The sequence below is a fragment of the Phoca vitulina genome, unplaced genomic scaffold (genome assembly GCF_004348235.1).
Source record: "Phoca vitulina isolate PV1807 unplaced genomic scaffold, GSC_HSeal_1.0 scaffold6, whole genome shotgun sequence".
NCBI classification, from domain to species: Eukaryota; Metazoa; Chordata; class Mammalia; order Carnivora; family Phocidae; genus Phoca; species Phoca vitulina.
The window spans coordinates 7146390-7173831 of NW_022589709.1; the positions used below are offsets into that span (position 1 = coordinate 7146390).

The 27442-nt window shown below is 34.8% G+C and overlaps 1 protein-coding gene across 2 annotated transcripts in view; it reads left to right on the forward strand.

The window, feature by feature from the left end:
- Nucleotides 1-27442, forward strand: part of GABRG2 (gamma-aminobutyric acid type A receptor subunit gamma2) — a 102139-nt gene that overhangs the window by 15418 nt on the left and 59279 nt on the right. For both annotated transcript variants that reach the window (XM_032403670.1, XM_032403671.1), the window contains exons 2-6: nucleotides 11922-12073; nucleotides 13590-13657; nucleotides 16101-16321; nucleotides 19371-19453; nucleotides 22236-22373. In XM_032403670.1, the coding sequence (XP_032259561.1) occupies nucleotides 11922-12073; nucleotides 13590-13657; nucleotides 16101-16321; nucleotides 19371-19453; nucleotides 22236-22373 (662 nt within the window). The remainder of the gene's footprint in view (nucleotides 1-11921; nucleotides 12074-13589; nucleotides 13658-16100; nucleotides 16322-19370; nucleotides 19454-22235; nucleotides 22374-27442) is intronic.

Genomic DNA, 27442 nt, shown 5'->3' on the forward strand with positions numbered 1-27442 from the left:
TCATCCAAGTTATTGAGATGTCAGTAAGCACAGAAAAAGAGGTTCAATGTTATTAGCCCTAAATGTAAATGTACATTATGATACCAGTATACATTTATCAGAATGGGTAAAATAAAAAATACTGGCAAGATTAAGTGTTGGTAAGGATGTGGAGCAACTGGAACTCTCCATTGCTAGTAGGAATAAAAATAGGGAAAAACTTGGCAATTCTGTATAAAGTTAAACATATTCCTGCATACATACTACTTAGTAATCTCCTATTTGCATCAGAGAATTAAATATCTTCTGGAATAATAACTTTTAAAGATTTTATTTATTTATTTGACAGGGAGAGAGAGACAGTGAGAGGGAACACAAGCAGGGGGAGTGGGAGAGGGAGAAGCAGGCCTCCCGCTGAGCAGGGAGCCCGATGTAGGACTCAATCCCAGGACCCTGGGATCATGACCTGAGCCGAAGGCAGACGCTTAGCGACTGAGTCACCCAGGCGCCCCTGGAATAATAACTTTTAAAAACTGATTATCTAGATTTTTTTTTTTTTCTTTCTGGAATGCTTACACAAAATGACCATATTAAGTTTTTCCAGACAAATGGAAGTTTCTTTTATTTTGACTGAGGTTGTACTCTTGATTGAATTAGTCAGGACCTTTTCATTGGTAGTGATATCATTGAAATGGTAATCAGTAATGTGATCTGTTTTGACACCAGTGGTAATTAGGTACCTGAGGATACTGGAAAGGATGGAAAGAAAACCGATAGGGAACTTGTAGGAAGAAACATGGATTCTGTGGAGCCTCTTTTTGCGATTTGTGCATTAGATTTGCAGTCTCTTGAAAAAAGTAATAATACATTACCTAGAAAAGGCAGTAAAGGACCTTGTTATTCCATTAAGGCACTCTCTACATGGTATGAATTCCTTGTCATTTAAAGCTTTTAAACTTATTGCATTGTACAGGATCTATGTTTGTAAATATATAAATGATACATACTAGCCTTTTTCTATTAAAACTTTTAATTTACCTATGAACCAGCATGATGATTTAAAATGCACTTAAACTGGGGTGAAGTTAGGGTGATTTCGAAGTCCATTGGGACTTTTTTTAAGATTTTATTTATTTGACAGAGAGAGTGCATACAAGCAGGAGGAGTGACAGGCAGAGAGAGAGGGAGAAGCAAGCTCCCCTCAGAGCAAGGAGCCAGATGTGGAGCTGGATCCCAGGACTCTGGGATCATGACCTGAGCTGAAGGCAGATGCTTAACTGACTGAGCACCCCAGGAGCACCCCCTTTTTTTTTTTAACATTCTTCCAGGATTCTAAGCACAAAAATAATTTTGGACTCTCTAAAATACATCCATAGAGTACTTATTCATGCTCATTTTCAATACAGAATTTTTTTTTGTTAACACTACCATATTTTCGTAAACAAAACGTACTGAGGATAGTGTTTAGTTTATAGAAGATGCCTTTGAATAAAAACGAATAAACACAAATTTCTGTGATTTGAAGTATTTATAATTCCTAGTTATATAAATTTATATTATATTGAGATAAAAATGGACTATTCATATAACAGGGGTAGGGACTGAGGAGGAAGAAAGCTGAAAGATGAGATAAGACTTTATTAACTTTTTAAAGTGATTAATAAAACCCTGATTTTGAGAACATGTTTTAGGCAGGAAGAGCCAAATAATGAAAATGTTAAGAGTAGTCTAGTAGTAGACATGACCACAGAGACAGATTTGAAATTTGTGTTGACTTGAACTTAAAGACTATGGTGCAATTTTAGAAAATATAGAAGAGGAAAAAAGTTTCCTAGAATCATGGTCATGTGGGTAAAATTCCACATAGAAGTGAAAATTCAATCAGCCACCTGAATAAATTAGCTCTATGTTTCCAAACATTTGAATATAAAGACAAAATTGAAATATTTCATTTTCTGCTCTCAAAGAACAGACTCCAATGAATTTTTAATATATTTTGAATATATTTGAATAAACATCTGAATATACGCAGATATTCCATGCAATAGGATCAGCCTTCACTTTTGTACACTGCTTTTCACTAACCCTTAAACTATCCTAAACCTGGGACAGTTTAACCTTTGGGAGAAAGTACACAAAGTTTCTCTTTTTTTTTTCAAGATTTTTTTTTTATTTATGTATTTGACAGAGAGAAAGCAAGAGAGGGAACACAAGCAGGGGGAGTGGGAGAGGGAGAAGCAGGCTCCCCGCTGAGCAGGGAGCCCGATGCGGGGCTCAATCCCAGGACCCCGGGATCATGACCTGAGCCGAAGGCAGATGCTTAACGACTGAGCCACCCAGGCGCCCCCACAAAGTTTCTCTTATTCACATGTGTGGCCTCCTTGCAAATATGAGAACAATTTTGCATGTTTATGTGTGTGACCTTTTATTTTGCTAGAAGAGGGATCAAAAGTTGGGTCAGTTCTTCAAAATGTTTTATGTTCTAGAGAAAACTATCCTTCTTACTACAGAAATTGAGATTTCATAATAAATGCAGAGGCACATTTATAGAAATAATCTTAACATCAAGTTGGAGGTACTGTAGACAGAGATTAGTCATGGTCTACCACGTGACAATGTTTTTATTATTGTCTTGCATTGTTAGTTCAGTGTTTCTTGCTTCTAGCTGTTTAGGTGTTTGTTTCCTCAAATAGATGAAAGGTGTTTTGGTATCAGCATTGAACTTCCTACTTCTTTCCATCTACAACTGCGCTTTGCACAAAAGAATCTCAAATAATTAACTGAAGGACCAAGAAATATAAAGCTATAAGGCATTGTTTCCCAAATCTGGCCACCTTCATGGTTTTTGCCACATCTAAGTGACACCTGATCATTTATTTACTTAATATTTTTCATAAAACCAGTATCTTTTTAAAGTAATTGTTTTATTTAATACATTTAATAATAAAAGTAATAAAATCTGGAAAATCAGTTTTCATAATACAAGCCACCTGCAAAGTAAATACAATGAAACCAGTGCAATGTTATCACATCTTAATTATATATTATTTTCTACTGGAAGTGCTGAGCTTGATGTTCTCCTTAGAAAGTAGATTAGCAAGTTGGAGAATGTGGTTAAAGAGAAATTATAAATAAACTGAGACACTGTCCTTAGTATAATTGAGTGTATTGAAAGAAAATTAAAACAAGAAAAATTTTCAAATTATGTGCTTCAATGTCTAAATGCTATTCCTATGTGACACTTAAATCTGTCTTGGTTACCAGGGACAGGTGTCCTAAGTTCCGGGAACCACTGATATGGGATAATTTTAATAGGACATAGATTTTGAGGATGATGCTATTTTGAACGTCCAGTGTACAATGAAACACTAGTAAGTGACATTTGACTTGGTTGAGAGTAATAACTAAAGTGGTACTTATTTTAGGAAAAAGCTCTATCACACTCTCTTGCACTAGCTCTTACTTCTGGCAGCACCTTAGAATTAGCTGAATACCAATGTCTTGGTCCTGTCCTAGATCAATTAATTGAGTGTCTTAAGAGGCAGGTCTTCAGCACTGGTATTTTTTTTAAAGCTCTCTAGGTAGTTATAACATGCAGTCTGGGTAAGAACGACTGGTCTATATAATGTATTGAACATTCAGTATATGCTGAACATTGTTTATTCCTAGTGAATGATAATCAAGTAGATAAAGGAAGAAATACAAATATTTCCTTCTGAGAATATTTCTTGACAGTAAATAAATTACAACCTTCTCTGATATTAGCTTGTAGTTTACATATTTCTGTGGTTAAAGTTAGTCTTGGATTTTCATAGTCAGAACATAGCAACTCAATGCAAACTCCATGTGTATTTCTAGAATGAGGGAGAGCAGCCCCCCAAATTGTATTGGCCTAGTCTATCACTGTGTTATTGCAGTCCAATAATAATACAAGTGCAGTGGCTAAGTTCTGCTACGTCATAGAAAAAAAATTGTTGCTTGAGACCAACATAGTTATAGCCCCACTTCCTTTTAAAAATTCCACATCAGTATATAGTGTGCAAGATGAGTTGTCTCAGTTTCCCAAGATCATTCAGGTTTTGAAGCCAAAGCCTCTACTCTGTGGCAAAATGTACACAAACAAGAAACCGAGTATTATTTTTATCACTTATTAAAAAATCACATAAAAGTACTTTATATATAAAGGGATAGATTAGGAATTTGTCAGTTTAATAATCATTATTATCATTATAAATATCATTATTTATACCCTTGTATCTATTGACATTTGGATGTCAAGAATTCTTGTATCCATTGACATTTCTTACCACAATTTAGCATCAACACTTTTATTTCTATTCTATCAAACAGTTATAGACAGTTGGTTTCTGGGGCTAACCTTGGTTTTATTTTCTTTTTAACTCTCAAAAATATCTTCAGTGCATGTTACCTGAGTTTTTACACACAAGGAATTATAGCATTCAATGAAGAAGGTGATGGCAATCATGTGATGGCATTATGTAGGCCACTCATTTTAATATTAGCTGTAATTGTTACCTATGTACATTTTTCAAGAGAGTGAATCTACATTTCCATGTAGATTTTCACAAACATTAAATTTTTTAAAATAACCCATACCCTCATTGATTCATCCAGTATTTTGGAAAGTATTCATTGCGTGTCTTGTTATGTGCCAGGCACTTTGGCAAATTTTCAGAAAATGACACTGTTGGAGACAGAAACGTTTCTTGCTCTTAGGAACCTAATGTTCTACTTTTAACTCTAACACCTAAACCTCATTTTTTAAATGCTTTGTTGTTGTTGTGAAGTAAAATGTAGAAAAGTACGAAAGACCTAAATATGGTTCAATGAATCATCACAAAATCCATATAACCCCCAACCACAACTGGAAATAAAATACTGCTAGCACCCTAGTAAACATCCTCCCTTACTTCCTCATTTTCTTCTTTCTCTTACCCCAGAGAATTCATTGTCGTGACTTTCAGCTCTATAGTTGAATTTTGCCTTTTATTAAATTTTATATAAACAGAAACATAGCGTGTGTGTGTATGTGTGTGTGTGTGTATGTGTGGCATCTTTTGCTCAATTTTTTTTTTTTTGATTCATGTTGCTGAATTTAGCAATAGTTCACCAACTTGTATTGTTGTATGATATTTTATTATGTGAATATACCATCTTTTATTAATCTATTGTACTACTGGATTATGTTCACATCTGTTTGGGTTATGTTTTGTTTTATGTTCATATCTATTAATAATGTAACTAAACATTCTTTTTTTTTTTTTTTAAAGATTTTATTTATTTATTTGAGAGAGAGAGAATGAGAGAGAGCACATGAGAGGGGGGAGGGTCAGAGGGAGAAGCAGACTCCCTGCCGAGCAGGGAGCCTGATGCGGGACTCGATCCAGGGACTCCAGGATCATGACCTGAGCCGAAGGCAGTCGCTTAACCAACTGAGCCACCCAGGCGCCCTGTAACTAAACATTCTTAATCAAGTCTTAGAGTAGACATGCACATGTGTTTCTTTTTGAAATAAATCTAGAGATGGACTTTTTGGGATATGAAATAGGGATTATCATTAGCAGATAATGCCAAAATGTTTTCCTTCCAGCAGTGAATGAGTCCTATTTGCTCCACATTCTCCCAATTTTATTTAAGAATGGTTAAAACAAACAACACAAGTATGGTGAGGTGGCTAACCAAGGAAAATGGACTTCAGGGATAATCCTAGACCTCACATTGATGGCTTTTTTCTGTGTACACCCCTTGACCCCGGCGAGCGTTGTGGTTGTCTTTTCCACATTTCCCCTCCTTGCTTTATTAATTATCCCAATTTTCATTGGGTGTATGTGAAATCCTCATGCCTTTTGTGAAGCTGTTTCCATCTTGGATACTAATAGGATAGATAATTAGACCAAAATAATCAACATAATCTCCTCTAGCAATAGATTTCAGTTTCATATGTATGAATTCATATGTATTTGGCTAGCGATGCACAAATTTAGACTCTCTGGGGACTTTTCTTTGTGAAGGAACTTCTGGAAGAGTATATCTCTGTTTTCATAGATGTAAATAAGGAGGCATAGAGGTGTAAGGAGTTGTTAGCATCTCTTGACTGCATAGTCAGGCCATCTTTGGGTTGAAGCTGACACTGTGGAGGATAGATGGGTGAACTAGAAAGAATCTGAGTTTTCAAATACCATAGTTGTGAAGCTATCTCGAGCACCGTGAAGCTGATCCTACATTAGGCTTTATGACTATGTATGTCAGTGTCTACCAATTTGGTTTGAATGTTCTGATACTTGCAATGAAATTTATCTTAGGTCATAAAACCCCACAGTCCGTTATTTGATACAGGTCACCGGTGATTGCTAATAAAATAAACAATTTGCATTTGCACATTGGATATATGTGTCTGATAATTGACTCAGTCAAATAAACATACTTACCAATAGCTGTTAACCTAATATTAAAAAATTGAACTTGGTAAGAGCTAAGGAAGTCATTATAAGTAGGACAATTCACGATCAGAATTGATGCTTGGGGATTTATTTCCTTGCTGTACCGCTCCTCTTTTTGATAATTCACATTCATGTGTACACAGACAAGCAGAAGCACCTTTCCCAACAGGTTCTACATAGGTTCCTTACATGTCCTTACTGAGAGGTATAGAATCCCATAGGCCACGAAAGACCCTATGTGAAAGACTAATTGGTGCCCCAGTGTTCTTGTTCACAGAATATTGCAGTGTCCCTAGAGAGCTCCCAGTTTTCCTGGACAATACAGAGTGGAGCCCCCTCCTCCCATGATCAGATTATGAGTTCCCTGTGTCCTTTGAGACATATACTCACCTTTCATACCTGCTCTAACACTTTTTACCAAAATCTACTTTTTGCAGTGGCTGGAGGACATCCTTTAAAATGAACTGATTGATATGTATGCCTTGCCCTGTAGTGTACATTGCTCTCCAAGCCAAGAAAGAGTGTGAGACAGTTTATCACATGTGTGAAGTTAAATTGTGAGCTCTGCTTTTATTCCTCAGTATGGGGAGATCAAATTATTGGTATCTGTAACAGCAAGCTCACGAAATTTGAATGCTATTAACTTTGTGTGAGGGTGCCATACTTTTATTGAGCTCAGGCATAAACTAATTTATTGTCCTAAAGGAAAATGAGCTTGAGCAACCATTTATTTTGGATTTTATTTTTTTTATGAATGTACAGTAGCAGATTCTTTGGATCCAATTTTTCTTTTTCAAAGCCTTGCAGCATAATGGTTAAACATTTTGGTTTTGGCAAACTGAAGTGACTGTTGGTAAATATCATTGTTTTTCTTCATTGGCAAAATGGGGATAATTATAGGAATATCAGTGTTTTAAGGATTAAGTGGGAGAATGTATGTGAAGTCCTTAAAATTATTCCTAGGACATAGTGAATATTGAAAAGTAGCTATCATTGGTATTATTATTTACCTTAGGAAAACTAGTTAGCAAGAACATTTATTCTTTCCACAAATCTTAATTAAACATGTACTCATGGAATTTGTAGTCTAGTAATGGAGACAGAATAAACAAATCAATACATAGACATTGTAACAAATGCTATGAAGGGACTGGCTAGAGCATATGAAGGGTGGGGTGGGTGACAAAGTTAGATAAAACAATAAGGGATGACCTCTATGTGAAGGTGATGTTTGTGTTGAAAAGTAAGAAGGAATAAGCCAAGCCAAATATTGGTTTGGGAGGTGAAGAGAAAAGATTGTAGGCAGGAAGGACAATACATGCAGTTAGACTGGAGTTTGGCCAAGTTTCAGGAACTTAACAAACTTCGGTAACATAATGAGGTAAGAAACAACACATTCGTCTCTCTGATGCTTTTGGAGTGTGAGGATTCTCACTGGATTCTATGGTCTGAAGAAAATGTGGGGTAGAAGGGTATCTCTGTGAAAACAGTAAAAAGAAGGAATAGAGATTAAGTTATATAAGCAGTGGAGATTTGCAGTAGAGGTAATATTAACAAAGCAGAAAATCCAATGCATAGGAATTTTTAATAGAAAAGATCCAAAAGGTTTCATTTTGCTGACCTATATATCTTGAGAGATTTATTTTGACATATAAAATACCCTGCATATAACTCATTGCACCTATAAAATAAAACTAAAACTTGTACCAACAAAATATTACTGAAACTATGAAAGAATGAAACACTAATTATTTAAAAATAGTTTAAACATAAAAATAAATGATTTTTTATTTTTTTATTCTACTTACCTATGTCAGAGAAAGAAAAAAAATATATATTCTGTCTTTATGATGCCAAATACCAATGCATTTTAAGATGCCTGAATGAAAAGACAAATGTTTTTATATCTCACCCAAATGTTTGCTGTTATATTACCCTGGGATGGTAAAGTGACTAGATTATTCCCCTCCCTCCGCCACAAAACTTAGATCTTTATTGAATTTGTGGGAATCTGAAATACATGGATTAAAATTTAAAATTCCATAAACTGCATGATTAATATTCAGTGTCAAACATACAAAATATGTACCAAAATTCAAGTATTTAGATTCTTCTATGTAATTTAGAACAACCTCTCACTGAACATCTATCAAATATTTCTTTTGTTTTTCTAAGCCATTTTTTAAAATCCGCTTTTGTTTCTGATTATAAACATGAGCTTATTACATGTTTGTAATAATTCATAAATTCAAATCATGCATAAAACTGGAAACATGAAAATAAAAATCTAATTTACAACATGGAGACTCAGAAGATTTAAAGTGGGAACCTGGGAATATGTATTTTTAAAGATGCCCCCGCCCCCCCAAACATTCTGTGACTGAGGTTCTCAAATGTTAATATGCATATGAATCACTTGAAGATTTGTTAAAGATTTTGATTCAGGAGTCTCAGGAGGGGCCCAAGGTCCTGCTTTTCTAGCAATATCCTAAGCAGTGCTCATGTTGCTGGTCCAAGGGTCCCAGGCAGATGGCTTTTTGTATCTCTTAAAAAGCTTTCAAAGATGAAAACTTTACAACCTTTTCTGGCACTGTTTTTGACAAATTTTCACTCAGACTATGAAAAAATGTTTTTCATTATGGTAAGCTAATTTAAGAGTAATTTCAATTTTAGTTCTCTCTTTTTATAAGATTACTTTTTAAAACTAAAGGACACAAGAAATAACTACTTGTAAAGGCTGTTACATTCGGATAGGTGGCTTTAGCTAGAAGTTCAACTTTGTGCTCAGTACACTCAACTATCAAGTCTGTTTTCTTGAATCATTATCAATCTGTTTCTGCCCAGGCCTTCTTATGGGGTTGACAATGCCACAGAATGCCTTGTCTAATGATCAGACTTCATTATTCCTAGACAGCCTACCTACAAATCAGGAGGTCTTGACTCCAGGGAATTCTAGAGAAACAGCCAACGTTGAATGAGAGAGGCTCTTTTTTCTTTTTTTTAAGACAAATCTGGAAACAATCCCAGATTATGCATCAGCCCCATTAATTTAGACCTCAGCTGGGAAAACTCTAGAGAATAAAAACTTCATTTATTTATAATGTAGGGGTTCATTATTTTTTTTTCCTGGAAAACATCTGTTTTTAGTTTTTCTCAGCACATATTAGATAAAAGCCTGAAAGCAGCATCTATGGATTCAGGTTTTAGTTACATGGTTGGAGCTGTTGTTATAAATCTAGCAGTGGTCACTTTATAACAATAATTATAACAGACCTATTTTCAGGGCTATGTGTCAGGCACTATGCAAAGCACTTAATAACCATTATCTTAACCTTACACAAAAATAAGATGAATACTAGCATTAACTCTATTTTAAAGATGAAAACTTTGTGAAGTTTAGCAAGGTTAAATAACTTGCCCCAGGTCATAAAATAGTAAATGATAGAGGTAAGAAATGATGAATCCAGAAGGTAAACCCAGTACTTTCTAACTCCAAAGTATATACTCTTAATTTCTCAACTCTTTTTTTTTTTTAATCTCTCTCTGGCTAAGGAGGCAACCTCAATTACGACAAAATCTATCACTGATACTTTTAAATGAAATAATCCATTTGTTTATTGTTTTGGCATCTAATAGATGATGATTCTAAAAGATTTATTTATGCAATTCTGGAAAGTAGTATTCCTCCTAAGCAGGTATCCCTTGTATTTTCACTTCATGTCTTTTTCCTCCTAGTCTGCCAGATGATGGTAATAACAGTAATACAGTACCATCATGCTTGGATTATTTACTCGTTAGTATGAGGAGTTGCTATAAGCGAGTGAACCAAATGATTTAATATCTATTCCCTCCCCTTGAAGAAACTTTAATAAGGTGCATTTGTCTGAGGGAGAGAGAGAAAGAGAGACACAGAGAGAGAGACTCAGAGGGAGGGAGGGAAAGATTTTTTTTTTTTTAAACACTTTTGCATGAACAAATTAAATGGTGGTAAAATTCCATAATGATGGTATCCAATGGGCCAACCACATTCTTTTCTCAGAGTTATTGGAGGGACTTGAAAATCTCTTGGTCAGAGAGCTGTTTTTTCTTCTTAAACTAGTGAGATTTAGGTCATAGAATGAGAACTCTATTAGGGAGTGTTTAGCAATGCTCTAGAGAAATGATGAATTAAGGCCCAAGAAGAATTTCCCTAGCCGAGACCTGGCCTCTGCCGACACCAGGGCCTTTCTCTTTGAGAGTTCCTTGAAGTTTTGTCCAGCCCATCATACCCTAACTGGGAGGTTTATGAAATTTAAATGTTTAAAGCCGTTCTGCTAATTGCAGTGCCAGACGTAAGACTGGCTCTGTGAGGTTTGATGCAGATGCGTGGCTCAGTTTTTATAATGGTTCCTCTTTATAAAGCTTTAAAGGAATAAAAGAGGAGATTACTTGCTTACTAAATTGATCCATGCCAGTGATTACTCTTAAAACTTCATCTCCCATGCTCATTCTCAAACCAGATTAATCATGCAATCAGCTTTCTTCTACCATACGGAGTCATCTACCTATCTATACATGCACACATATACATACATATATTTTACATATGTAAAATGAATGAGTATGATTCCAATATCTTTCCAAAGTCAGCCTTAACTTCTGGCCCTAATTGTGGAAGTTTTCTGACAGGTTTGGGCATGGAAAACTGAATCACAGGATATTATGTAGCTTTTAGATCACTCAAAGTAGGCAGTTTCAATTACACAATTATAGTATATTAACTATTAGCATGAGTTTCTGGATTAGGAAATTTTGCTATAATAAAGAGTGGTTTAAAGTCTGCAACTACGTTTTTCTTCATAGTACCAGGTTCTTAACAATCGAAGATAAATGAACCGCCCTTGCTTTCAGTGCAAGTGAGGGGAAAAAAATACACATACACACACCCTGGGGGAAGAAAAAGCAGCAAGACTAAGTTCTCCTTAGTAGTTCAATTGAGAGGGGAGAGGCTTGTCTGGAGGTTTGTGGGAGTGAATCTAATTATCAGTCTCTTACTTTCATTAATAGGTTGAAGCAAGTTAACTTCTTCGGGGAGGAAGAAGTAGACATTATGTCTGAATTCTGAGACTACATTATCATCATTTAAGCATCATTTTCACAAAAATAGTTTTTTTCTTAATAAGTCCTTTGTGAGGTTGGGCAGGTGGACAGGAAGAATATCAACTATGAGAAAGGCAAAAATCACTTGTAAAACATGGTATACTTATAGATGGGAAGACAGAGCATTCTGGAAAGCTGGAGAGTACACTTTAATAAATTTGAATCTACATCTGTGCGGTTTAATTAGCTAGATGGAGCCTCAGTGAAAAATTTCACTGTCGTCCATTGTAATACATTCCTGTAATCCTAGTTCATTTCTCCTTTCTCCCCAGTGGACTGTGAGTAAAAAGTCCTCTTGGATATAGTCTATATATTTCCTGACCAATATTTTTGTTTTCTTAGTCTCACTAGCCAAAAATCTGATGATGACTATGAAGATTATGCTTCTAACAAAACATGGGTCTTGACTCCAAAAGTTCCTGAAGGTGATGTCACTGTCATCTTAAATAATCTCCTGGAAGGATATGACAATAAACTTCGGCCTGATATAGGAGGTATGTTAAAGTAATTTGTGATATAGTAGAGATAGAAACAAACATGCCTACCACACTAGAAGAAAACATTAGTATGTTTCAATAACCAGAAATACTTAAATGATCATTATATGCTGTAAAAATAAAGTATGTATAAGTAGCATTCAGGCATAGGGGTGGGAGGGGCCTTGATAAATGCAAAATGAGGAAAGAGCATTGATAATCTTCAAATGAGGCATGAGAGCTGGAAATTCAAATTCTCCTAGATATCTTAGACAAAGGCTGTAGAAGGAATATGACAACTTCTTTATGAAGTAACATCAAAAATAAACAAATAATGGTAAAGAAAGGATATATTAGCTACCTACTGCTGTGTCACAAACCATCGCAAATCTCAGTGACATATAATAATAAGCATTTATTTAGCACTTTGCCAGGTGCAGTCTAATCTAAATTAAGCCAGGTTGGACCTGCTCATTTAAGAAAGCTGTATTCTCATTCTACTCCTGGGGCCAGGAGACTAGCTAGGATTATCCTTCTTATGAAAATAACAAAGAGCAAGACAGAAAGTAGAGGCTCAAACATAAGGTTCAATGCTTGGGATTAGAACTAGCGTACTCACTTGTCCATGTAGTATTAGCCAACACAAGTTAGATGGTCAAGCCCGAAGTTCAGAGGCAGCGAAGTAGCCTCACTGGAGTGAAAGCAGAGGCGTAGATGTAGGGACTAGTGAAGAATTCAGTCCAACACAGAAAATTACAGCATGGCACTTTCAGGGAGAGTGGATAAAGATGAGAAAAATGTACTTGTTGAATTGAAGCACAGAATGATATTACGAATCCTTGTTCATTAAATCTTAAATGAAAATGGAGCACATCCATTTGGTCATGGATGTAATACTACATGATTTTTAATATCATTCCTCTTTGACTAGTAGGTGTGTATTGGGTTTCCATATGGTTTCCTCATATTATTTGATGAGTCACACAATTGAGTAAGTCATTGAGGAAGATTGATTTTGGGTTGGCTGAGGTGTATAAGGACAAAGTGGTCATGAAAGGAATCAACAGAGGGCAATGTTTCAAAAACAATTCATAATATTTGTTGCTCTTCATGTCTATTTCATGTTTCTAAAGCATATTTTTTCTAGATCACTAAGTAGTTATTTTTTCTACATGGGTCAAGTCAGGTTACCATGCCCAAATAGATTCCAGGGCTTAAAGATATATCTGAGATATCTGAGAGAAGGCTGAAGAAAATCTGAGCAGCGTTTTCTTATTTGCTTATTTTAATACACAATTTTAAAGGATAATCAGTTTCAAACTCTAATATGCTTAGTTACTGCATTTACATGCTTAAAAGGAGATTTTTTGGGAAAACAAATAGTTATTTAAATGTAGTGAATTAGTTACTGACACCAAATTAATTGTGAATAAATCACTTATAATGTAGCAAAATAAATTTATTTCTAGAATAACACTAGAACATTAAAATGTTGTGCTTCACCACATGCACATATCTATCATTTTCTTTACAGTGAAACCAACATTAATTCACACAGACATGTACGTGAATAGCATCGGTCCAGTGAATGCTATCAATATGGTAAGTTTCTAATTGTCTGTTTTGTTAACATATTAGAGAGGAGATGTGGCATCATAAAAATAGCAAAGAGTATGCTGACAAAAAAATTCATAAGGGAGAGACAATGTTTCAGATTCTTTTTTCTCTATTGTAATATAAAGATATTTTTTATAATTTGTTATGAGAACTAAGTGTGATCATATGTATATAAACTATTTTTTGTAAAAATGATATACTTTTAAAATTCAACAATCATTGCTTACTTGGTAAGTATAGCTTACTAGAAAATAAAATACAGTACTCCACTAATTTTTAGAATTTGATGGTATGGAGAAGGCATAGTTTGCTTCAAACTGGAATTATTTATCAGAAGAAATAGTGAATTAGATGTAACAATAAATATAGCTTTGTTCTCTCTGAATCTGAAAATAAGAAACTAGGTTGGAGTCTAGAATAAAGTAGAACATACTATAACATAACATAACATTAACAAACATAACATAGTCATAGTATAATTTTGAATAGTGTTTACCAAGCTAGCCGTAAGGACACTCTGTTGAGTCAGGGAGATGAGAAACTCTAAGTGTTCTCATTTGGGGTGATAAAAAAAAGTCTACCACCACCTGCATACACCATGCAAGTAAACCATTAAAGAAATACCAACACAGGTCTTCCTTATAACTAAAATTTTCAGTATATTTAGCATTCTAATGCAAATTATAAATAGTTAAGAAAAAGCTATATGGATAGTTTATTTAATTAGAACTTTTAATTTCAGGAATATTAGTTCCCAGAACTGCTATCGCAGGACCACATTTTATGAAATGCTGGTTCAATGAACCTTAAAGCTTTTATTTTTGTGTGTATGTGTATTTTTTTTCTTCTTGCCAAAATGTAGATCAGAAGCTATTTAATTACTTTACCTACTGGCACATCACTAACTAGTTGACAAAGAATTTCATAAAATAGGTTCTCTTCTTACTGTTCGTAGACTACAAATATGGAACTAAGTGGTGAACAAAGTGATAAGGCTTAACGCTAGTGGAAATGTAGTTAGTTACAATACGGTAACACAGCAGGAGGTGCAAAGAAATAGCATAGAACAATGCAAATGAGGCAAAAGAAGAAGATTCTGGTCTGATCCTGACAGGCTGTTTTTTGGATGTGTAATATGTGTAATATGGATGATCTCATTGCCCAGCTCTCATATTCTAAGTACACTGAATTTTTCTTCAATTTTCCCATTTATAGACATCATTAAAATCAAGTTATAAAATAATGTTAAATAATATCTAAATATGACAAACCAGAACTTGAGTGTTCTGACTCCAGGTCTGTGGTCTGAATTCACATGACACTTTACTTCTCTCTGATTGAAGTCAATCACTTGCCACTTTAGTGATATATATTTGAGGGTAATCATTATAAAGTCATTGCTCATCACAGCACTTTGTGAATGTGCTTTGTGATGTGGTTAATACAGTAGTAAAGACTATTTTTTAATTGGTTCATTTCCTCTTATTTGGAGAAAAGGACAACTATAATAGTAACAAATTTTGAGAAGTTACCTTACATTTGGTGTTTGCTATCTGCCAGACACCGCACAAACTACTTGATGTGCGTTCCCCTTTTCCATCTTCACACTACCTAACAAAACAGGTGTTGTTTTTTTTTAATATTTTATTTATTTGTCAGAGGGAGAGAGAGAGAGAACTCAAGCAAGGGGAGCAGCAGACAGAGGGAGAAGCAGACTCTCTGCTGAGCAGGGAGCCCGATGCAGGACCCGATCCAAGGACCCTGGGATCATGACCTGAGCCAAAGGCAGTTGCTTAACTAATTGAGCCACCCACGCATCCCAACAAGACAGGTTCTTAAAGATCCAAATTTTATTATGAGGCAACTGAGCCTCCAGAGCTTCAGTTTAAGATTGTTTTGAATAGTATGGACTTCCTTCACTCTTTAGCGGTGAATTCTGAACCTGGGTGATTGTTTTCCTAGAGACACATGTGGCAATGTCTGGAGATATTTTTAGCTGTCACAATATGCAGGGGCTTGGGGGGGTGCTGTGGTGTTTGTGTTACTGGCATCTAGTGGGTAGAGGATAAGAATGCTACTAAGCATTCTAAAGTACACAACACAGCCCCCACAACAAAGAATGAGCTGGCCCAAATTAACAAGAGAAACTGCTCTAGAGACCCAGAATGCAAATGATTATATCACAACTATGATCTTTTGCTGGAATTCATCTAAACAGATCTATTTTTTCATAAAAATATCAATTTGTCTAGAAAAGATGGGTGTGTTTCCTTAGCAAAGCTTTTGCTTTCTTTTGGATTATTCAAAACTAAAGTAGCTTTGCTTTGTATTGGCAGTGAGAATACAAATGATAAATATAAACAAATGGTCTACAATACAATTCTGTGTTAAAAATGTTCTATTTCACCTTTTTTTTTAAAAAAAACAGGAATATACAATTGATATATTTTTTGCACAAACATGGTATGACAGACGTCTGAAATTTAACAGCACCATTAAAGTCCTCCGATTGAATAGCAACATGGTAGGGAAAATCTGGATTCCAGACACTTTCTTCAGAAACTCCAAAAAGGCTGATGCACACTGGATAACCACCCCTAATAGGATGCTGAGAATTTGGAATGATGGTCGAGTGCTCTACACCTTAAGGTATGCTTTTGAAAAAAAAAGGAGTAATCTCTGGGAATAAAACAAAGATCAACTACACACTCTTAAAACAAGAGGAATGAAAGAAATTTCAAACCTACATCAGGGTGGGCATGTGTGATCAAAATAGTATGTGATAGTACAAAATTTGCTTTTCTTTCTCTTATCAATGAGCTTTTTCAAATCATAGGTAGAACTTTACTTTCTGTGACTGATGTGAGAACTCTGTTTTCTTGCAGGGACATGAAATTTCCCTTGCCTTTATAAGGTTACCTGATTTTTGCACCAGTCTTGGCTTTTGCCTGTGTGTTCTGCTACTTTAAAATAACAAAACGAAAACACAGACAGTTATCCTTGGGACCACTAGTTGTTATGCTTGGAAATGTCTCTGTTTCCAAGGAAACCATTGCTAAAGGAGAAATTTTGGTGTGGAGGTCTCCTGGTACCTCCTCTTTTAGCTGCACAACAGCAAGTATGATGAGTTCTATCTCCCAGCACTCACTCTGCACTATATTGATAGGCTATTTGACTTAATTTACTGGCTATTTTGGAAATAGACTTCTTTAAGGATAATTTGAAGGACCTTTCTTTTATTTTATGAACTTAAATGATAAGTAACAGTTGGGAGCTTTTCTACTTAAATTACTGTATGCCATTATCTTAGCACTTAATACTTACATGCATTTAAAATATTTTGATGTTGAGGTTTTTCATGGGTGAGAGTATATTATTAAACAACATAATAGATTAGTACATAGACTTAAGAACCAGACAAATCTGGCTTTGGTTCTTAGACCTGTATCTTACTATCTATATGAATTAGGGCAACTCCTCAGAATTTGTATGTAGAGGACTTAGGGGCAGCTATCTTGTTGCAGGGGTCTTGGTGCTAGAAGGTGTATCTCAAAGTTTTATTAGTAAGTTTGATGTTTTTACTTGGTTACATCTTTATTTAAAGAAATTAGGTAGGAATTGATGGAGATTATTGGAAAAGAGGTACGCACCACCCCCATGGTTCATGCCTCCATCCAAGACAGTCTGAGCAAACTCTTTTCATTTCTTTAATTTCTATAAAAAATAAAATAGAGATAATGATTCTTATTATTATAAGGACTAAGTGGGCCAATATGTAAAATGCTTCACATGCAGCCTGATAAGCACAACAGATATTAAAATTATTTATATATATTTTCAGTAAAAATTATGGATAATATGATTTTTCTAGATCTTAGGATCCTGGAAATTCTAGCTTCAAAATGATTCCTTTTAAAAACTCTTGTGGCACATACTTTATTCCTTATATAACACTTGGCAGGCAAAATAAAATACTTTAAAATGGCTCCAAAACCTTTATCAGAGTTATGTCAGTAACTAGGAAAAATGGCCATAATTACAAAAGAAATTCATGGCATACAGTTTGTATTCATCATGGGTTTCATTAAATGTGAGAGATAAGGTAATGACTGAAATTAGAATCTAGTGGAAATCAAAGTTTGATAAATCAGAGTCAGTCTTGCTTTTGAAATATTAAGTCATTCACACTATCCCAAGTCCCTTGATTGTTCTCATAACTACACTCATTTTTTCACTTCTATTAATCTGTAGAATCTCTATACAATATTTAATTATGGAAACCACCTCAAAAATGCCACTCATGAGATTCAAAGTTTGAATGAGTTGTGAACTACAGAGAGAGATGATTTTATTCTTGTTGCTAATCTATAATAAGTTAGGAATATTTGTGTGTGCAGAGATAACATGTATCTGTCTTTGCAATCTCTCTAAATTATTTTTAATTTAATAATTCCAGTTTAATTTGAAAATAATAATAAAATATCAAATTTAATTATAATTTCACTTATAAATGAAACTAACCTTTTCTTTGGAAGAGCACGTAATTATTGAGTGACAATGATTAAAACCTTTGGCTTTGGAGACAAATAATCTTGGGTTCAAATCTCAACTGTGCTGCTAGCTTTGTGACTTTGGACAAGTTCAAGTACAATAAAGCCATAATAACACTTACTAAATTAGAGAACAATTTACCATACCCAGTGCCACATAGACCAATAAAGGCTCAATATTATTATTTATGTTTAAGATCAGTAATTGTCCTATTATGCCATAGAAAAATGAAATCTCTCCAATTAAAAATTATGCTGAATTGTAAAATCTTTTAAAATAAATGTTTATAATTTTTTTTACTTCAAGATTAATACCTGTAAGATATATAGTTAACAAATAAGAAATCTTAAAAATCATCAGCCCATCACCATTACAATTTTAGAATATAGTTATGCTTCTCCAAAGATGGTCAAAACATCTGGAACTCCATTAAATTTCTCCCTCATAGAGTCCCAGCCCGTACTGAAATCCAGAAAATCTGTATCTTTAATAAGCACCCGGATGCAAACTAATTGAGATTCACTGGCAAACATTTTTCTAATATGTCTGTGTATGTGTATTTAACATTTCTTGTTTACCGTTAAATATTCTTCTACTCTATAACATCCTATTTATGGCTTCATAGTGTTCCATTATCAGAATGCATAATACTCCATTGTGAAATACAAGTATTTTAAAAGTCACATATAGTAATTTAAATCTAAAAGCTAACAAGTACTTACAAACAGAAGGTTCTGCTTTAATTAGCAGGTAAGAGCTGAGAATTTATCAGCATTCATTTACATGCAAACAGTAAATGAGCTTAAGTTCTTAAAACTGTTCTGTTAAATATACTCACCAAACAATCTCATGTGTGCAGTTAATTTGCCACAAAAATTATCTGATCATAAATTTTGGAAAAAATGGAGTTGCTGTCAATGAAATCCTATTGATTGGTCTGTAAAAATGGTCTACATTAAGTCTTGAGTAATTTTCTCCTGGACTTGGTGGGTTTCTTCAGGGAGAATCACCTTGTATTATCGATAATAATATGAGATGTATTCTCGAGGAACAAAGACGAAGAATAGTCATTAAAAATTGTACTAATGTATATTCTTAAAACTATGTCTAAACGATTTCTATTGAGGTTTCATATCTTTCTATTTAGGTTGACAATTGATGCAGAGTGCCAATTGCAGTTACACAATTTTCCAATGGATGAACATTCCTGCCCCTTGGAGTTCTCCAGCTGTAAGTAATCTCATTCTGTATTATGTATTCTGTATCCTCTCTCACCAACAGTTTTCTAATTGCAATGCCAACTAATTGGGAGACTCCTAGAGAATGCAGAATCAAGCAATTTTGTTGACTTTGAAGATTTTGACAGTTACTTTCATCATAATACCAGTTTATTCCTATTAGAGTGATTCCTGCAAAAAGGATCTATTTTATCAGAAATTACAAGTAGGCTTCACTGGTGTATAAAATTTTAATAAATTTGCAGTGGCTGCCTGAAGACATTTTTCAAGAAGGATTATAAAGCCAGGCCTGGCCACAATGGAAAGGTATAATGGTGGATTTTGCATCCTTATTCCCTGCCCCTATCCCTCCCTGTTCCTCCCACCCCCGCCCCCACTACTCCCATAGGCACAGGAGAAGAGAGTAGCAAAATATTTGCTACTTATTTTCTCCCTTACACATCAGGAGGTACATAGATTCAACAGTGTCATTTGCTTATTTCAATTTCAGTAATACCTGTTAAAGATAGCAAAATTGAAATTTACCTTCTCCATCTGGAGTTCAAGCGATATCTAGAACTAGTTATTTACCAGTGAGTAAAAGACTAATTTTTGGTGTCTTATGGGTCTAGTTCAAATCCCCACTCCATCACTGTGGACTTGAACAAATTACTAAATCTTGCAGTGAGTCCACATTCTCAGGTGCCCAATGGAGATTATGAGACCTGCCTCACCACAATATTGTTTTGTTGATGTAATATATGTAAAATGCTTGGTATGCTACCTCACACACAATAAGATTCACCAAAAAGCTCTATTAATTTTATTATTATTATTATCAGATAATAGACTATATACCAAGATGATCCATGATGATTCTGAAACAAATTAAGCTTTAGTAACCTTTGTAGATATTTCCTGCTTGAATCAAAACCAAGCTTCAGTTTCCCCCAGATGTTTGCCTGAGTTATTTGTTCAACACTCACTTAGGTTTCTCACCTCTTCCTTATTTTTGGTCTGCCAACTAGGCATACTAGGCAGAATGAAAAACTGATTATAAGTTTTAAGTTTATATGTCTATAAATAGAATTTCTCAGGCAGGGAGTGACAGAGACTCATAAGAGCCAACTAAGTCATAGTAACTATATTTTTAAAAAAATCAATGATGAGAGAAACAATCATCTGTTCATCATTACATCAATTCCAGAATGAACTTGAGGAAAAATATCACTGTATATCATATGTATTTACAAAAGTTCCCATTATACATCTTATTTCATATGTTTTGCTTTATCCAAGAATGGAATGTTTTTAAGTAAAATCTTCCCCAAGCTTTAGGAGATTAGACTTCATTTCTTTTAATTTCCAACTGGGTCTACTCCTTTCTGAGTCAGCTAAAATTTAAGAACTGGTGATTTCTGTGTCTTTAGGTCACTGATGGACAACTGTCTTCTGAACCCAAACACAACTTAATGTTACTTATTGCTCTCAAAAAAGTTAAATCACCTACGTGTTCTCCATAGGAAATTTCCTAACATCATCATTCTTTTTCTCAGTTTTCAGCACATTCTGCCCCCCTTCCTCTGCTCCATGCCAATATGGGGATCATGCTTTCTTTTTTCTTTCACCTTAGTCAATAAACACATAATACACAACTACTTGGACCAAAAGAAAAGAAAAGGAAGACACATAGGGATTTTATTCCAAGTAGTCAATCAGCCTCCATAATTAAGACTTAGGTTTATATAGCATTATTAATAGATAAATAGTTTAGATGATGTCTAGTTTTGTTTACCTATTTATCTATTTTTACTTGAGTTTATTTAATTTTTTTTAAGATTTTATTTTAAGTAATCTCTACTCCCAACATGGGGCTTGAATTTACAATTCCACGATCAAGAGTCACTGAGCCAGCCTGGCACCCATACTTGAGTTTATTTTACAATTAACTTAATAATGTTTATCCATTCAACAAATATATATTGACCATCAGTTTCATGAAATAAGTACTACCCTGATCCCCATAAAGAAACAAATAATTTAGGAAAAATAATGAAGAAACTTTTCTAGGGTATTATGGCCAGCAAATGGTACTGATAACCACTACATTGTCAGTACAATACTTCTTAAAAGATGACTTTCTGTTCTCTTGGCTGAACATGATTGACTTCTTCAGAATCTACATAGTACTCATTGGTATCTTCCCCTGGGCATTTCTACTTTACTAGTCTTAATTGTAGTAGTAGAATTTCTACATATATTAAAAGGAAGTCCCAACAAATTGAGAAAGAGAGAATAATGTAAGTAGTTGAGGTTATTTTTCCCAGTCACCTTCCACTCCAAGGGCATGCCCTGGAGAGGCATTTGAGTCTGCTCCTCTCCTATTATTTTCTGTTTCTGCATGACTCTCAATACCTTGCCCTGTTAACTCTCCTTCATCATGAAATAATCCCTGTGTGTATGTACTATTGCTTATATATTGGCTACTTTTTATATCTTCCCCTAGACAATGTAAAGTATGAATACAGTATACATGAAACCATGTACAGTATACCTTCTATGCAAATTAAGTGACTTTCAAGTAATTTTGACCTCATAGTTTTTAAAATTCCCGTTGGGAGAAAATGTCATTGTATTTATTTCTTCTATTGTGAGATTCTTTAGTTCAGGATCTTCTTCTAATTTATAAGTCAGTCTCTCTCACACCTACCTCAGTGTCTTGTTCATAGGAGGTGGCCGCTACATACGTTCACTTATAAATAATTTTAAATGTGTGCTTTCCCGTCTAATGGCAGATGGCTATCCACGTGAGGAAATTGTCTACCAGTGGAAGCGTAGTTCTGTTGAAGTGGGTGACACAAGATCTTGGAGGCTTTATCAATTTTCATTTGTTGGACTAAGAAATACCACTGAAGTAGTGAAGACAACTTCTGGTAAGATGCACTTGGAATTTTAAGTGACCCCTTCCAGAGTTAAAATTCTGAGATATATATAATTCAGAAGGCTTTTCAATACTTGTCTACAAATGATATGAAGAAAATTAAATGAAGTGTTTTAGTTTACCAGAGAAAATTATAATTGGTATTTTAGCATAATAAATATAAATGGATTCTATCATTTTGAAGCAAAATGGATTAAAATTGGATTAGTAAATTATTTGTGTAATTTCTTTAAGCAAAAATGAGTAGCAATTATTTTAAAAGCAAAATATTTATGAGGTGTAGGTGTAATGTTTCTTTTAGGAAATAGGTTTCATGGTATATTGAAATAGCAGCATTTAAAGTAATCACACAAGGAACATTAACTTTCTACAAATGCAGAAATGTGATCATATTGGATATGGACTGATTCAGCATTCAGTAATTTAATATTTTGAATTGCTACATCATGGATATGGGACAGGCCTGGTTTTAAATCCCAAATCTATCAGTTACCACCTATAGATTTTGAGAAAATTACTGTATTTCTCAGGGATCAACTCTCCCAGATATCTAATGTGGACAAAAAGACCTGTATCACAGGTATACTATGTGTGTGAAGGGGAAAATAAAAGGAAAATGCTTAGAATGATACCTGGCACTTAGCATTCAATAAATAGTAGCTTTTACTAATATTAATTATAATTCTCAGATGTGTATGGGACCTAATGTGCTCAGGACTTCAGATTTCTTAAGAGAAGCTAAATTTTTTTTTAAGATTTTATTTATTTATTAGAGAGAGAGAGCATGAGAGGGGGGAGGGTCAGAGGGAGAAGTAGACTTCCTGCTGAGCAGGGAGCCCAATGCGATGTGGAACTCAATCCTGGGACTCCAGGATCATGACCTAAGCCAAAGGCAGTGACTTAACCAGCTGAGCCATGCAGGTGCCCAAGAAGCTAAAAATTTTTATTTTTATATCAAATATCATGATTTTTAATGGTATTAATTGAATTGATTTAAAAACCCATGTGGTGTTATTTAAACATATTTCCAGACCTGATCTGTCTCATGGGTGGCTAGTATAAACCCTCTGCAAAACCCTCCAGCTATTCCTTTTAAAATTATGTGAACCTAATTATGTCCCTGGTTCAAATATAAACATTGTGTTCTCAGCTTAATATCAAGACATGTATTTTGATAATGTATTTCTCTGAGTTGAGCTGTTTTCTGTTGACTTATTTGCAGCATACCTGATTTTTTTTTTCTTTCCTGAAATTCATAGGACCTATTTTTGTGTTGACTGATTTGGAATAGGGCCTTGGTCTACTATACATAGAGAAGCAAATTAAGGATCTACACAAAAATATAAATTTAAGATTATATCTTCATAACCATCATCCTTCAATTCAGAGCTATCTGGTCCTAACACTTGTTACCAACAGTGTTTGCAGATTTCTCAACTCTCTTAATTTGCAAAAAGAATATAAAAGAAGGTCAAAGAAATGCTTGAGTATATTTTTGAAAAGTGGCCTTCTGTTCCCTTATTCGCTGAAAATCCTGAACATCAAGTACTAGAACAGTCTTTTATTTGGTCCCCAAAAAAGATTCAGGATTGCCTTAGAACTGGTTTTCCATCTGTGAAAAGAGGAACATGTGTAAAAATAATCTCTAAGTCTGCATGCTTCCAGAAAGAGAAATTGGGCATTAAATTGTGTTGTATATTCCTATTTCTGTAATTATTCCAGCACCCTAAAACAGAACCCAAAAATCGATGACTACCAGGTCTTTTTAGTCATTTGAGCCCAGAGGGGCAATAAAATCAAATGGCGGTGAGGGATGGGTTGGCTTTATATCACAGGGCCTAATATCATCCCCTCTGCATTCTAGAGTATTTACTGTCTATTAAGAGATATTTCCAGAAGAAAATGATCTACTTACTTAAGGCATGGCAAGAAAAATTACCAAGGTGTCACGAAGTTATTAATCTTCCTGAGGAAATCAAAGCAAAACTTCATTGATATCAGATTTAATATTGAGGAGCATCATTTAATTGATTGCATCAACTCTTTGTGAATTTTAAATACGGTGGTTAGCTTCCCTGTTGGTCTTCTTATCCACTTCCGGCTTTTGCTGGTTTGTATTTTGTGTGCAGTACCATTTTAATTGCATCTGTGAAGAGAAAGGACTGAACGGAAACTTAACACCAGTGCTAAGAGGCAGCCTGATTCTTGTGATAGTTGATTTTGTAATGACTGGAAGTTTCTGCATGAACATTTGTTTGATTTCTGATGCCATCTTACCTTCAACGCAGAGCTCCATAACTAGTTACTACCTACTAGGAAGTTATTAAGAAAACTTTCTTGGGAAATTATTAGAAGATCAAATTTATACTCCTTTTAAATCTTTACCTTATTACAATGTGATTTTTCTCCTAGACTTACAGTAAATGTATATCCTTTTCAAAAGCCTTGGTCAATACTGAGTGAGAATATTGCCTAAAATCTGACCTAGCTTACTACAGGGATTTCTAAACTTCATTCATTTAAGCCCACCTCTCATGACTTTGTTATATCCAAGTGGTGACTCTACTGCTGGTTCCTTATATTAGGACCATAATTGGAAAAGCAGAAGCATCTGACACAATAAAAGTTGATACAAAAATATAATGAAAAGCAAACAAATGTTCTTAAATTTTAAGTGCATATATGTGTGCTCTGCAGATTAAGTATATTGGAAAAGAGAGAAAGAAATGGGAAAGTGCAGCTGCTACCAGAGCAAAACAATTCACTGATGTAAAGAATGACCATTACACAGGAAAGAATCTTCTCACCATGTAAATCAGTGCTATTTGACAATCTTTGCATCCACCACCTGAACCATCTTGTTTACCACCAGTCCTATCTGTGTCATATTTGAGAAAAATATTACCTTGGTGGTACATTGATAAGACTTGAAGAACACCTTTAGTTCATAGTCAATATATCAAAACGGATTCTGGATCCACGATTTCTCCTCCAAACCATCATGTCTTTATAATTGCTCTGCATCTGGGAAGAGCGCCATTGTTGTCCCGGTGAGCCAGGCGTGAACACTCAGAGTCATGTCTCTACCTCCCACCTCCAATGAATCACAAAGGCACTTATGCCTCTGAAGCATCTTGTGTAACTGTCCTCTTTTCACTTGCCGTCGCCACTGTCCTAGTTCAGGATTTTGTCTGTGCTCATCTGGACTGTGTTGGTAGCCTATTAAGGTTATGTCCCTGCTGTCAGTCTCTCCCTTCCACAGTCTGTCTTTTACACATTAATCATAAAGTCTAGCACTTACTGAGCACTAACTACACACACTGTAGCAAACCTTTTATCTAAACAACCTACTTGAATTCTCATAACCGTGGTCCCATTTACTACACATCAATACCCAAGATGTCGTTGTGGATGAGGAAACAGACGAGGCTCATTTACTGCAGGACTGTAATTTCACATGGCTTGCTCCTAGACTCATGCTCTTAATTATTACACTATTTTATTCCCATTGTGGCCCAGTGGGTCTTCTGGACACACAACTTTCACCATGTTTCAAGAATTTAGTAGGTCAATTAGCACAAGCTATTGTTCCTAATATGCAAGCACCTGACCTCAGGAACTTTCCAGCTTTGTTTTCCATAATTTCCTATCTGATGACAGAACTAATCCATTTATGTTTTCCTGAATATAATAAGCCAATCCTATAAACAAACTGAATCTTAGTCTTTCTCTTTTGAATGGCTTCTCAACTCATCCCTACCTTCTTTATGTCTTTAAGGCTTAAAAGCACAGCACTTCTTCAATGAGGCCTTTACTTACCTTACCGCCAAAACAATTTGGAGCAATTTTTAAATTACATGTCCTCTTGGAGTCAGACAGCTCAAGTTTGAATATTGGCTTGTATTATTATTTAATATATCTAAGCCCAATGTCACCAGTGTTGCAGGGTTGCTCTGAGGATTAAGTAAGACACTCCATTAAAAATGCTTAAAATTTTGCCTGGAACATAGAAAGGACTCTGTAATTGGAAGGCATTATTGTTAATACTTATTATTATTATCATCATTATTTCATTAACTCTTCCTCAGAGCATTTTCACCCACCTTATAAAAGCATAATTTCTGCCTTGTGTTGCTTAGGCATTTTTTATTTCTGCCCCCTCATTCCAATAAATCACAAATTTCACAACAGAAGCCTTGTTTTAATCATATTTGTATCCATGATATTAGGACGGTGGCTTGCTTAGAGTTGTTGATTAGTAGCAATTGTAGAATTGATTGCTTGTGACAATTATATTGATAAAACTGTAAAATTTCTTTCAATTTAATAAGCAATGCAGAATTCTATTACGTATACTCCCATTACTCATTGTTTACTCCCAAGTAGAAGACTTTGTTCTTTCTGATCATGTTGCCATTGCCAGTTCACCAAATTATCTACATGATCTTTAGTATCAAGCAGAACTTTGTTCCTTCATGTTCTCATCCTGAAATGTGGGTTAGAAAAGTGGGCAAATAAGTTTCGTAGGAGAACCTATGATCCAAATGCCATCATCCTGAATCAAAAAGAATATATCACATTCTTCCTTGTCAGAATACCTTTAAAGCTTCCATATTTTCTTTAGGAGTGCAAACATCAGTGTTTCATGAAATAACCCCATAAGTTTTCGGTAAACCCATGAACATTAAATATTATTTACTTTCTTTTTGTCTTTAACTCACCTTTTAGGCTAGGATTCCATGTGCTAGTTATATTTTCCTGATTTCTATTATAAGAAATACACAAATATTAAAATAAAAAGCCCACATACCACTAAATTTACCTTACTTTCCAATAGTACCGGGCAGACTGCAGTTTTAGAAATACTAGCTCTATGGATAAAGTTCATGTTCATTGCTTGATTTCTAAAATATTTATAATCTACCCTATATCTTTAAACCTTGCCCACGGTTCTCCCACGGTACCCCTAACCCCCCTGGGGTTTTCTGGGTAGGTTGTACTTACTTCATGTCTTTGTATCCTATATTCCTTATTTGGTACCAAGCTCAACTCCAACCTTCT